Source organism: Agaricus bisporus (assembly GCF_000300575.1).
Source record: "Agaricus bisporus var. bisporus H97 unplaced genomic scaffold AGABI2scaffold_6, whole genome shotgun sequence".
Taxonomy (NCBI): Eukaryota; Fungi; Basidiomycota; class Agaricomycetes; order Agaricales; family Agaricaceae; genus Agaricus; species Agaricus bisporus.
The window spans coordinates 1,990,511-2,002,368 of record NW_006267369.1 but is presented as its reverse complement, the minus strand read 5'-3'; the positions used below and the strand labels follow the sequence as shown (position 1 = coordinate 2,002,368).

Below are 11,858 nucleotides of genomic sequence, written 5' to 3'. Positions count from 1 at the left end.
ATACAGAAATGTTTTTTTATGAGTTGCTACTGCGATCGTGCCATAATCGTATCGTTAGATCTGATTCAATAGATCCTGTGGCTATCATGTTTTCCATGGGATGCGTCTGAAACCGTGACGAGTTAACATAAAAACTCGGAAGATGAATATATTCACTACTCACAGCGACGGCGACTACGACGTCTGCATAATGAAAGATTTAAATGTCCAGTCGGCAATGACAACTAGTTAGGCTTACCAGTATGCCCTTCCAATACTTGCATGATTTCTCTTGATTGAAGGTCCCAGATATATGTTTTATTGTCTTCACTCCCAGCAACGATCCACTTCCCACCCGTAACACTGAAACACGCCGAAATACAATATTTGCTGTTGACGTGTCCAACATATGTTTTGAGACATCGAGTGGTTTGATAATCCCAGAGACGAATGGCGTTATCATGTGCTGTGGATAATATGTACTTCGAATTGGGAGAGAATTGGACGTGTTGGCTGGGATAGAATAGATGAGAAATGTTGTCGAGTTGATTGAAGCGGTTTTATTTTATTTTTTGGTGCGTACCAGATGGCGTCGTGTCCTTCGGCTAGTGTTTTTAAGCATTGACCATCGGCGGTGTTCCAGATTCGACTGAGAGAGTATGATGAGTGGTGGAATGTTGGAAGAAAGGTAATATGAGGGGTTACATGAGACCGTCAAGGGCGCAAGAAACAATCAACGAGGCATCGCGATTGAAATGGACAGCTGTAACGTAGTCTATATGGGCGTGAAGTGTCTTCATGCATTTTCCTGTCGAAAAAATTGCAGGTGAGAGGAAACTCAAACTACGCGACTTGGAAAAGTAGACGCACCACGAGCGACATTCCATATCCGTACATCTCCCTCACACCCTCCGGATACGAGTAAATTTGAACCAGTGTTATAATTGAGGCAGAATACCCATTTTGAATGACCTTTCAGCACTTTCTTCGTTAAACCCTGGCTTGATGTGATGAACGAGAACGCGATTCCATGATAGAAAGAATGAAACACACCAGTTCAACGTTCCAGATGCGGATGGTCGTGTCGTCCGATGCTGAAGCTATGAAAGCGCTATCTGATGACCAAGCGATATCGGAGAGACCTTGAGTATGACCACTCAAATTGCGGAGAAATTCTCCGGTTTCTGGATTCCAAATCTTGACAACCTTTTCCGCACCTGGAAGATAATATGAAGTATGAGGTCCTATCATTCACATTGAAGTTTTTCACAAGACGAACCGCAAGATGCTAGTAATTTTCCATCAGGACTAAATTTGACGGCTGAGATGGATTTTGTGTGTCCTCGTAGAACATGTTTAATTTCATAATTAGGAGGCTTTGCACGAGATGTCCGAATGGTGGGTGGTTGAGGTTGAGGTAAAGGTTGTTGAGCAACGGGAGCTGGAATTGAAGGGTGTTGATTTGCTGGAAGGTCGTCCTCAGTCGTTTGGGAGGCTGTTTCGTCCTCAGATGAGGTATCATCCATTCCTGCAAGAGGATCCATATTGGTTGATTGTAGTGAATGCTTTGTAGAGTTGACGACGGTTGTCGGAATTACAAACTCAAAATAAGCGAGAACAGAATAACATAAATAACGGCACAGCCACAGATTATTACTTCTACCCGAATAACTACATAAAATATGTTACGGGTTTCCCTCCCTCCTCTGCCTCCCCCAGTCGCCGCACCGAGAAACTTGCACAAATGGCTCAGTGCAAAGAAGCAGGACTCAACATTGTAGTTGCATTATTGACCTCGTCGATAAGACTACAGGACGGTTGAGGAGGGGGCAGCCTACCGATTCCTACTACTTACTAGTGTTGGGTTAGTCTTGTCGTACATCGACAAAAGCGCTGATGGTCATGCTGAAATTATATCCCGAAAGATTTATACGCAGCGCGTACCAATGTGCTGAGCCATTCGGTCAGGGAAACAGGCTACGCTCGGTATGGTAGAGATAAGATAAGATGGCCAACAAAGCAATGCAAACAATCGCTCGGTCATTCTCATTTGTTACTGCCAACACAACAAGAGTACGTTCCTCCGCTGTTTCAATTATTCTTTTCGAAATGTCCACCATTGAGTGTCCTCGCTGTGGCTACGATTTCCGCGCGATTACGCCTGACACAGCCGGCATTCGACCCAGCATAACGCCCGGGTCAGTCGTAGAGACCGAGGAAGTTTCAATTCTTGAAGACGAAGTTCGCCGTCTAGACAGCGAGATCGTCAGTCTTAACGAGGCTAGAGCTTCCCTCTTGCGCAAAATCAACAACGCACGATCAAAGACGAGGCACATACCACCCGAACTTTTATCTACCATCTTCCAATTTGTCTCAAACCCAGTTGACTTTATGCGCTTCCTTCCATCCGACAGTACGTGGAACGGAATGAAGCCATACAGCAATTTGGACGACTTGTCGCGATGTAAAATGACTACTGTGTCTCATTCATGGCGTCAAGCAGCTTCGTCGAACCCACAACTTTGGAGTTCGCTTTCGCTTAGGGTTTATTCACCCATTATCAATGCCAACCTCTCGTTATTTGATCGGTTCTCTCGAAATGCGGGAAGTCTTCCAATGTCAATTGAGTTGGACTTCAGAAAGCTAGCAACACGGTCGTCATTGCCTGAAAATTGTGTGGACTCCCTCATGGAGCCATTCAAGAAAGCGATATTCGTTGATTCTGGGGATAGGATACAATGTCTCCGCCTCGCGTACGTCCCCGAAGAGTGGTTCCACCACCTAAAGAATCTAGACCATTGTGATTCTTTGGCAATCGTACGACCACCGTATCATCGTCGTCCAGTAAAGGCTCATCTAGACCTCACGGAGCTTCCTCGCCTTCGGCATGTTGTGCTCATCCAAGTCTTGTGTCCATTTTTTCTACCCTCAACAATTACAACACTCCAGTTACGGGCCATACCCACCGACATTAGCTTGAAGTTACTAGTGACATGCCCTAGACTTGTCAAATTCGAGCATCATGAAACCAAACCGGCGGATGAAAGGATCGAAAATGTGACAATCGTCAACGAACCTGTCACCATCGAGAAACTTGAGTATCTGGCATGGAGTATCGGTTATAGTATTTGGTCTCCGCGCATCTGCCACGGCTTTACCTTCCTTCGATTCTCTAGGCTTCAATCTCTCCATTGGTCCGACGACATCGGTCACAAATATTCTGACGAACGTCTAATGGAGAATAATTGGCGCCTCATACTCAAGTTCTTTTGTCATCTACCGACTACGCTCTCTTCCCTAACCTTCATTCGATGTTCCTACAATATCGAAGACTCTCGGAAACTGCTTGGCGCAATTCCTCATCTTTCTGAACTTCATTTCATTGACTGTCGTGCGACATGCGTCCAGCCTATTGTCGAGGCTATAGGACGACCCATCTCTCAACTTGAACAAGCAACCATTGACACTTCGACATCATCTGACCAAACGCTCTTGCCAAACCTTTCCCACTTGTCAATAACGTTAACTCGGATAACTATGCTCAGCGATTCACTGGACGGGTACATTTTCGTGGACATGTTGGAAGCAATCCACAATTCGGGGAAGAGTCAGGGACGATTTAAATTATCCCTGAACCATCCGGTTTCTTGGAATGAAAATGACCTGGACAGGATGCGGATGCTCGAGTCATCTGGATTCTCATTGGAATTGGATCAGGCCAACTAGAATATCCCAATCGATTTTTCTCTTGTTCTCGTAGTTGTGTAAATAGTTGTGTTAACGTCAATTTGCGAAGAAGTTATAGCGGTTGGGTATTGTACTAGAGGGCAGACGTTCGCCGTGTCTTGTACGTGGTTTTTTTGTTGCCCTGACTTCGCTCTTGGGTTTTCTGTTGCTTCGTATTATTGTTGAGTGTTGAGTTAGAGTGGGCTGAGGAGGGGGCGCTGGCCTGTCGATTCCTACTTACTTGTTTTGATCAACCGGCGCCCCAGAAGACGAAAGCTGCAAGCCTTCAAGTCGAAATCCGTAATCCGTGCGATTTGAGCTTTTGCATTAGCAATGGTAAACACACCGCCGGGGGCAGGTAAAATGATGACCATTTGTTCTCTTCCTCATAACTCATCTGGGCCATTCCCCAGCTCCGGACATTGGAACAATTAGAGAATAATAAGGAATAATGTCTCGCTAATCCACTTACATTTCGAAATCACCCGATAACCATAGGACTGGATTTCAGGCATCCATGTGATGCTAGACTCATCTCAATTATATAAGTAACACATAATTAATCTCCTAGTGGTGGAACAAACGAAGTTCAGTATGAGCAAATACCATACCAAGCTCATCCGCCGCCTTTATACACTCTTGATCCATAATACTTCCACCAGGCGCACACAGATACTTGACACCGCTCTTCCCCGCTCTATAAACGTTATCCGGAAACGGGAAAAAAGCATCACTTGAACATGCCACTCCATCCAACTTCTTCAACCATTCCTTCTTCTCACCTACATTCAATTCCTCCACCTTTCCTTCAAATAAAGATTCCCAGTGAGTTTTTTCAGACCCTTCGAGTTCTTCACCAGACACATATAGATCGATAGCATTCGCTTTATCTGCTCTCTTAACTCCTTTTTTGAAAGGTAAATTGATGACACGAGGATGATGACGGAGCCACCATAAATCAGCCTTCCCTCCTGCGAGGCGAGTACAGTGAATTCTCGACTGTTGTCCGGCGCCTATACCGATTATAGCTCCATGATAAGCGTAGGCAACACTGTTCGACTGCGTGTATTTCAGCGCGAGGGTGGCTACGATGAGATCGGTAATAGCTTGTGTTGGGATATCTTTGTTTTGCGAGACAAGGTTTGAGAAGAGTGAAGCATCGATTTTGGCGTCGTTGCGTTTTTGTTGGAGGGAGATACCATAAACTTGTTTGGTCTCTACGAGGGGCGGATTATACGTAGGATCGATCTGAAATGTTCTAGGGTCACAAAAAGATCGCATGTAGGGTATAATTTTGGACAAACCTCGAGTACACAATACTTCCCAGACTTTTTCTTTCTGAGGACGTCAAGGGCCTCAGGTGAATATCCAGGCGCAATTATTCCATCAGAGACTTCTCGAGAAATAATGCGAGCAGTCGCGAGATCACAAGGAGCTGAGAGGGCGACAAAGTCTCCAAACGAAGACATACGATCAGCACCTGAATAACTCACTCATCAGATTCAGGTAAACAGATAGGTCACAACAGTCGTACCGCGAGCACGAGCATACGCAGCCGCAAGAGGTGTCAGAGGCTCCTTAAGATCATCAACACCGTAGACCTTCTTTTCGATCTCGTCAAGCTCGATTCCAACTGCAGCACCAGCAGGAGAAACATGTTTGAAGGAGGCAGCAGCGGGAAGTTTGAGCGCTTCTTGAAGCTCTCTCACCAACGCGTAAGAGTTCAAGGCGTCGAGCAGGTTGATATAACCAGGCGAACCACATAGAGCTAAGAGATATAAGTGAGCTGCAAACTGTCCAGATAAGTTACTCACTCTTGAACGGTAATTTTCCCTCATCCACAAATGCCTGAGCGGCTTTTTGATGAGGATTGGCTCCATACCTCAAAGCCATCCTCTGTACATCTGCAAATCTCTTCTCCACACTCAATTCCGCTGAAGCATACTGTTCCCTGAAGTATCCACTGATAGCTGCATCATATCTCGCAGTCTGTTCAAAAGCCTTCAACGCCAATCTCGCTCTCTCACCCTCACCAACATCCCCTTTCCCTTCTTTCCATTTGGACAAAAAGCCATCATAATCGACAGGGTCGGATAGAATTGACACACGACCGTGGTTTTTAGCTGCAGCACGAAGAAGAGTAACTCCTCCGATATCAATTTCTTCAATTGCATCGGAGAGGGTGCAGTTGGGTTTGGCGATGGTTTGAGTGAATGGATAGAGGTTGCAGACGACAATGGAAATTGGGGAAATGGATTGGGCTTCGAGGTCTGCTTGGTCAGATGGAATTGAACGCGCCAAAATGCCTATATGAAATAGAAATAAATTCCGCTTAGTGCTGTATCTGTAGATGGATTGCACTGATCTTACCACCGTGAACAGCGGGGTGGAGAGTCTTGACACGACCACCTAACATTTCGGGGGCTTTTGTAATGTCGGAAACATCTCTAAGTAGAAGTGGCTTCAGAAATTTTTTGATATTATGCAGAGGAGGACGAACTCGATAGGGATGCCAGCCTCTCTAATTTTCTTAGCGGTTCCGCCCGACCCTAACAGTCGTACACCTGATTCGTTAAGACCTTTGGCAAGACCTAGAAGGTTAGTCTTGTCGTACACCGACAAAAGAGCTGGTAGTGATGTTCGAAATATATTTCGAAAAATTTATACTCGGCACGTACCAATGTGCTGAGGCATTCTGTCAGGGAAACAGGCCAAGCTTACTCGGTATGGTAGAGATAAGATAAGATGGCCAACAAAGCAATGCAAACAATCGCTCAATCATTCCCATCCGATGCTACCATCTAATCATAGGTCCAACAACGGTGCAGCCTCATCTACTCGCATCTTTATAGCTTAAGTTTTATGCTTAAGTCGGTCAAAAAAGGGGGATTTACCGGCGTCATCTGGTAATATCAATCGAAATTTAAATCCCGGATCATTAATCCTTCACATGTCATTCGGATTTTTCCGACATATTAACTCGTAGTACCACGCTTATGCCACGCGTTGTCAACAGAACAAGTACGGTCCTTCGGTTTTTCAAAACCTCTTATCGAAATGTCAATCGTTGAATGTCCTCGCTGTGGTTATGATTTCCCCCCTGGTACAGCCTGCATTACGCCTAGTAGCACAACGCTCACTGAATCAGTTGTAGAGACCAATGAAGTTTCGCTTCTTGAAGACGAAGTTCGCCGTCTAGAGAATGAGATCTTCAATCTCCATGAAGCCAGGGCTTCCCTCTTGCGCAGAATCAACAACGCACGATCAGCGACGAGACACGTACCACCCGAAGTTTTATCTACCATCTTCCAGTTCGTCCCGCCCCCAGTTGACTTTATGCCCTCCTTTTCATCCGACGATCTCGAGGACGAAATGAAGCCATACAGCAAGGACCAGTTGTTCCGATGCAAAATGACCGCTGTGTCTCATTCTTGGCGTCGGGCAGCTTTATCGGACCCACAACTCTGGAGTTCGCTTTCACTTAGGCTTTGGGCTCATCCATCCGCTATCACTGCCAATCTCTCGTTATTTGATTTGTTCTCTCGAAATGCGGGAAGTCTTCCAATGTCAATTGCGTTACACCTCGATGAGCATGCAACGTCGTCATCGCCTGAAGATCGCGTGAGATACCTTCAACTCATGGAGCCAATCAAGAAAGCGGTACTCGTCGATCATGGGGAGAGGATACGATGTCTCTATCTCATAGGACTCCCCGATGAGTGGTTTCCCCATTTAAAGAACCTTGGCCGTTGCGATTCTTTGGCGGTAACACGACCGTCGCAGGCGATAAATCATGATGATCTTCCGTTGGAGGCTCGTCTAGACCTCACGGAGCTTCCTCGCCTTCGGCATGTTGTGCTCATCGAAGTCCTGTGTCCATTTTCTCTACCCTCAACAATTACAACACTCCAGTTACGGGCCATACCCGCCGACATTTGCTTGAAGCTATTAGTGACATGTCCTAGACTTGTCGAATTCGAGTATGATGAACCTTCTAACCCGGCGGGTGAAGGGATCGAACCCGTGACAAATGTCAACGAACCTATCACAATCAAGGAACTTGAGTATCTGAATTGGAATGTCGGCATTTGTTCTTGGTATCCGCGCATCTGCCTCGGTTTTTCCTTCCTTCGATTCTCTAGGCTTCGAACTCTCCATTGGTCCGACGATATCCACTACATGTTTGCTAATGAAACTCACAAGGAAAATCGGCTCGTCATGATCAAGTTCTTTTGTCATCTACCGACTACACTCTCTTCCCTAACCTTCACTCGATGTAGGTACAGTATCGAGGCCTATCGGGAACTGCTTGGCTGGAATCCCCATCTTTCTACGCTTCACTTCGTTAGCTGTGATAGGGCATGCGTCCAGCCCGTTGTCGAGGCTATAGGACGACCCATCTCTCAACTTGAACAAGAAGCCATTGACACTTCGATATCATCTGACCAAACGCTCTTACCAAACCTTTCCCACTTGTCAATAACAGCAACTTGGCTCAGCGAGCTATCGGACGGGTGCATTTTCGTGGACATGTTGGAAGCAATCCACAATTCGGGGAAGGGTCAGGGAGGATTTAAATTATCCCTGAACCATCCGGTTTCTTGGAATGCAAATGACCTGGACAGGATGCGGGTGCTCGAGTCATCTGGCTTCTCATTGGAATTGGATCTGGCCAACTAGATAATCCCAATCGAATTTCTTTTGTTTCGGTCGCTATGTATATAGTCATTTTACGAAGAAATTATACTCGTCGGGCATTGCAGGAGGCTCTGCCTGGATCTAGAAATGTACCTGAAACAACTTTATCCAACAGTCTCCCCACTCCCCTCCCATCCCTCGATCGCTTTCCTTGTTCTCGCGTCCTCTACTCTGTCGATAAACTCCATCTTCAAGTATCCATGTTCGTCACCATCCGTGAGTACTACCCCATTATCGGACAAATAGAACTTTATCCCAGCATCTAACGCCTTTTGGACGTTGATAAATATGAGTATCTGGGATGATTGTCTCATGCCTGTCGTCAATAAATTTAGAAAGGTATTGCACCGCGGAGGTTTAAGTACAGAAAAAACGGCACATACCGCTGATAACATCGTCCTTACCAAAACCTTGTGCCATGTGTATGTGATTTCTATTCATCTTTGACAGGCCTTCCTTTTCTATGACATTCCAAGCAGAGCGAGTTGTCCCGTGCACTGCCAGTCCGGAAGGTATATCTGAAACTTGAAGGATAGATTTAAGTTCAATTTTGACAGCCTGTATAACTGTAGTTAGCGGCTGACAGCAGCTTAATTATCCGGTCGCAACGTACACTAATCGAGTGCCCTTGGTTCGCCTTAATGAGCCACATACCATTCTCATCTTCATTTCCCTCTACAACGGTATAATTGAGTCGAGTTGCGTCCGACCGTTCGAAAACCAGCGAAAATCGTTGTTTAGCATCGGTTTGGACAATGCCTTTTAGTCTCTCCAAAGTCAAACCAAATGTCCGTAGGCGACTGTGTTTCAGCTTCAGAAATATGTCATATTAGTATACAGAGCGTGAATAATGAGAGGTGTTGGGAGAGACACACGCACGATGTCGCTGACATACACGAACCCATCTTCCCGCATCGCTAAACCTTCATATGCACCTCCATGTCGTAGTATCCAAGATAGAGTTTTCGACAATCTCACTTCGGGTAAATCTCTTTCAGTACCACGAAGTTTAGGGTGAGACCCATTCCCATCTCGATGGTTAACGCTTTCGTGCTTTGATCTCTGAGATTTTTTGGACTTTTCAGTCTTCTGTTTTCGATGTCTATGAACATTCAATTCCTCTTGTGCTGAATTTTGAGAAGATCCTTGGGAAAGAGGGGCTTGTTTCCAAACGTTATTCGATTTTCTTGCACCCGCGTAACCTGCGGCAGTTCGAGCCTGAAGTAAGGACAACAAGGGAATCGAGTGTCCACGAGAAAAGGCTGACGGAGAAGGTCGAGTATTCGCAGAACTTAGATGAATCAAAAAAGTAACGGGAAGACGAGAGTCGCGTGGCAAATGATGAAGTAGTGCCATCAGTTGATCATCAAATCGGCTTCAGGTTTATAATTTCAGCGCCCGTGTTAGCATCAATGAGCTCATGTTTACATGATGCACTTTAAGACTTCCTTTCTGATTTTCTTGAACACAACTCCTGTTACTCAGAAATGCTCGAACAACCCTTCGACGGTAGCCTTGAAGACACCCTTCTTCCTCTCTTTGACCTTCGGATCACGAACAGTAAACCCACGCCTGCAATCCCTCAATGTATTCTCTAGGCTTGTACATATCCAGTTGCATAATTCCCGTCCGAAAATCAAATCGGCTTGCACCCGAGCTGAAATAAATAATTGCTCATCCGTTGGGCAGCTGTTGATAAGCAGGAGTGCCTTGGCCTCCTTGCATATCGCTATTTGTGTAGTCGCATCTGTGTACCTCGGTAGCATTCGAATGATAACGAGGCCTACCTTAGGTCTTCGGGGAATTTAAGGGAAGATAAGCGAGAAGTTGCAACCACCTTTATGACGTGTTCAAAAGCAAAATCAAAGACGTAGCGACCTAATAAGCACACAATACTTTCTGTCTTTCGGTATACAGACCGTCAAGACGACCAAGATAGGCGGCCTACAACAGAACTCACAACCAAAGTATAACCGAGAGCACTGAACTCCTTCACTCCCTGATCTTCTCCAAGGAAGGACGCGTCTCTTGAGCAATGCGGCGAGCTCTATCCTTTGGATAACGGACTGTTGGCTTTGTCGCGATATATTAGACGGCTACCAGTAGTCCTTTGTCCTGAATATGAAAGGCATTTTTTAAAGCTACCGGTAATGAATAAGGAAAATTATTTGAATCGTACCTTCAGTAGTGCCTTCGTGCGTAGAATCTAGAGCACAATTAACATTGGGTATGTTTTTCGCTCATTGCGAAAACAATCCCTGCAGACACTCGTGTTGGCGGGAGAAATGATCAACCCTCACTGATACCGGGGACAGCCCCAGTATCATGCTCGCAATGTCTCGCTGAGTTGATCCCCGCCCCCCGTCTCTCTTTCTTGTTTCCTCTTCTGTCCTATACTCATCCTAAAGATAACAACTCCTGTGAAAGTTACTCGTATACTTCCTATATACAGTTCTTTCATGTACTGCATGCACATGAGGTCGTCTCTGCATTCTCATCTTTAAAATGCTTCCGGTTTCTGACACCAGAAGCTACTAAACCGAATACAGAAAGTGCTTGTTCCCATTCTGCGTCCCTACCGTGCGAGAGTCGCCGGAAGTATTAAGTATCAAGAATAGGCGGGGTGGGCGGCCCGCGGTCGGAAAGACCCGGTCCATCAGCGGGGCTGGAAGTCAAATTCTCTCACGTTTTTGTCCTTTGCCCTCGCCTTGTGCTTTCAACGCCACCTCCTGAACCTGGGATGCTCAGGTTATAGCGCACACCGACTCAGGCAGCGACGCATAATTACACTCGGAAAGGGTGAATGGAATGGTGGAAACAACAAGCCTTGGTAAGTACTTCTCATTTCGTCCAGTTACATATCTCCGATTCGTTTGTTTATTTTCGTCCACAGCGGGACCTATCAGAGCTGATCATTTTCATTCTCAATTCTCTGTCAAAGATCTCTCCTAAATTTTTGTAACTCCAAACTTCCGTAGTTGAATCTTCGCCTCAGTCAAAATAGAGTGTTACCATCACACGCCACCCTTAAGAATTGAGTCCATGACGGAGATGCTTTGGGAGTAGGTAGACGTTCGCCGTGTCCTGTCGTGGTTCATTTGTTGCCCTGATTTTACTCTCGGGTTTCTCGTTCCTTCGTATTCTTGTTGAATGCTGAGTTACGGTGGCCTTCGAAAAGTGACGTTCCGTGAATACCGTTCTTTTGATCAGAATCATCAGATATGTTTCGAACAAATCTAAGTGAAAATTTTTGAGCAATCAATCAATCACATTTGCGACGTCACCAAGTCAGCCATGTCACAGATTGTTGGGCAATTGTTTGGGTTAGCCACCCATCATGCATCAACCGACTCGAATGGCAAGATACGGATATCCTATGTTTGGAGTCATACACACATGTCATTCTCGATGTCCATCATTGGCCCGTCCCAGGAGTGTTCTGCTCGAAGTGAGTT

The 11,858-nt window shown here is 45.7% G+C and overlaps 5 protein-coding genes across 5 annotated transcripts; 2 read left to right on the top strand and 3 right to left on the bottom strand.

Moving 5' to 3' along the window:
* Positions 1-16: 16 nt before the first annotated feature.
* AGABI2DRAFT_186220 (hypothetical protein) lies at positions 17-1,564 on the bottom strand (the record flags this gene model as incomplete). Its single annotated transcript, XM_006462125.1, has 8 exons — positions 1,259-1,564; positions 1,033-1,196; positions 850-976; positions 685-787; positions 563-628; positions 239-492; positions 164-183; positions 17-106 (listed from the first exon to the last, which is right to left on the bottom strand). Exons 1-8 carry the CDS (start codon positions 1,521-1,523, stop codon positions 17-19), a joined length of 1,089 nt encoding a protein of 362 aa, XP_006462188.1. The 5' UTR covers positions 1,524-1,564.
* Positions 1,565-2,088: 524 nt separating this feature from the next.
* On the top strand, positions 2,089-3,705 carry AGABI2DRAFT_119048 (hypothetical protein; the record flags this gene model as incomplete). Its single annotated transcript, XM_006462124.1, has 1 exon — positions 2,089-3,705. One exon carries the CDS (start codon positions 2,089-2,091, stop codon positions 3,703-3,705), a length of 1,617 nt encoding a protein of 538 aa, XP_006462187.1.
* Positions 3,706-4,209: 504 nt separating this feature from the next.
* AGABI2DRAFT_223433 (hypothetical protein) lies at positions 4,210-6,406 on the bottom strand. Its single transcript, XM_006462123.1, has 7 exons — positions 6,384-6,406; positions 6,206-6,332; positions 6,076-6,152; positions 5,520-6,011; positions 5,240-5,473; positions 5,010-5,185; positions 4,210-4,953 (listed from the first exon to the last, which is right to left on the bottom strand). The coding sequence occupies exons 1-7, from the start codon at positions 6,397-6,399 to the stop codon at positions 4,273-4,275; spliced, it is 1,803 nt and encodes a 600-aa protein (XP_006462186.1). The 5' UTR covers positions 6,400-6,406; the 3' UTR covers positions 4,210-4,272.
* A 1,485-nt stretch (positions 6,407-7,891) lies between these two features.
* On the top strand, positions 7,892-8,165 carry AGABI2DRAFT_193453 (hypothetical protein; the record flags this gene model as incomplete). The annotated part of the gene is made up of 1 exon (XM_006462122.1): positions 7,892-8,165. A coding segment is annotated over exon 1 (240 nt), but the record flags the coding sequence as incomplete, so codon positions are not given.
* A 342-nt stretch (positions 8,166-8,507) lies between these two features.
* AGABI2DRAFT_206430 (hypothetical protein) lies at positions 8,508-9,759 on the bottom strand (the record flags this gene model as incomplete). The annotated part of the gene is made up of 4 exons (XM_006462121.1): positions 8,508-8,719; positions 8,787-8,961; positions 9,017-9,214; positions 9,283-9,759. The coding sequence occupies 4 exons, from the start codon at positions 9,757-9,759 to the stop codon at positions 8,508-8,510; spliced, it is 1,062 nt and encodes a 353-aa protein (XP_006462184.1).
* Between the last annotated feature and the right edge of the window lie 2,099 nt (positions 9,760-11,858).

Excerpts from the sequence above, each read along its gene's own strand:
- AGABI2DRAFT_223433 (XM_006462123.1), bottom strand. Across the intron at positions 6,153-6,205 it reads GAGGCTGGCATCCCTATCGA|AGATGTTTCCGACATTACAA; the intron begins GTTCGTCCTCCT and ends ACTTCTACTTAG. Across the intron at positions 5,474-5,519 it reads GGGAAAATTACCGTTCAAGA|CTCTATGTGGTTCGCCTGGT; the intron begins GTGAGTAACTTA and ends TATATCTCTTAG.